The 851-nt window shown below is 44.1% G+C and overlaps 1 protein-coding gene across 1 annotated transcript; it reads right to left on the bottom strand.

The window, feature by feature from the left end:
- LOC111446095 lies at positions 1-851 on the bottom strand. Its single transcript, XM_023084791.1, has one exon. It carries the CDS (start codon positions 704-706, stop codon positions 191-193), a length of 516 nt encoding a protein of 171 aa, XP_022940559.1. The 5' UTR covers positions 707-851; the 3' UTR covers positions 1-190.

Genomic DNA, 851 nt, shown 5'->3' on the forward strand with positions numbered 1-851 from the left:
TTTGGAATCACAAAAAATTCACGGTTTCCAATACAGATAATCACAAATAACCAAAAAGAAAATGAAATAAATTATGGAAAAATTACATTAATTTACTCCATCAAAATTCTCTAATAATTATTTTGAGTATAATTTCCGGTACTGATTATATTATTAATTATACGGACGCTAACTAAAAATTAAATTTGAATTAATCTTCGAACCCAGTTTTTTCCCAAATTGCATTTCTCACCATTCTCAAATCTCTGCCCTTCAGCGTCCTTCCGATCCCTTCGTGAACCGAAAACGATTCGCCTCGCCGTCGCGCCAAATACTCATGCGGCGGCGCCCGCCACATATCGTCGTCGTCATCGTCGCTATCGTCAAAATCCTCCTCAGCTGCTTCTCGCGGGCCGTGTTTGCTCTGATCGCTCTGCAGAATCTTCGACCAGTCCGGAATGTTGACAGGCAATGACGATGACGCCTTCACCGTCTTCTCCGCCGCAGCGCTACTTCTCTTCGGCAGTTTCTTCGAGATCGGGAAGATCTTCCTCGATTCTATCGGCGAAGTTTGGGCAGACGTCCAGATATCCGCCTCTTCGAAGTCGAAGAGGTTGTCAGCAGAAGATTCAGGACGGCGAACGGCGGGTGGCTCTGACGCTGGATAGATGTAGTTAGGTTTGGAATGGAAACCGAATCCAAAGGCTAAGCCTCTCCTTGACGCCATTGAAGATGGATGGAAGTTTTCGAGTTTCTGGATCTTCTTTTTCTTCTCTGTTGATTGAATTGAATTTCAACTACTCCGAGGGAATCAAAGTCCCACCAGTTTTATAATGGATTTAATGGATAAGTTCACGCTTCGAACCCCTCCT

Source organism: Cucurbita moschata, unplaced genomic scaffold (genome assembly GCF_002738365.1).
Source record: "Cucurbita moschata cultivar Rifu unplaced genomic scaffold, Cmos_1.0 Cmo_Scf00001, whole genome shotgun sequence".
NCBI classification, from domain to species: Eukaryota; Viridiplantae; Streptophyta; class Magnoliopsida; order Cucurbitales; family Cucurbitaceae; genus Cucurbita; species Cucurbita moschata.

What these genes read in the sequence shown, in the direction of transcription:
- LOC111446095 (XM_023084791.1), bottom strand. Translation starts at nt 706, where the DNA reads ATGGCGTCAAGGAGAGGCTTAGCCTTTGGATTCGGTTTCCATTCCAAA.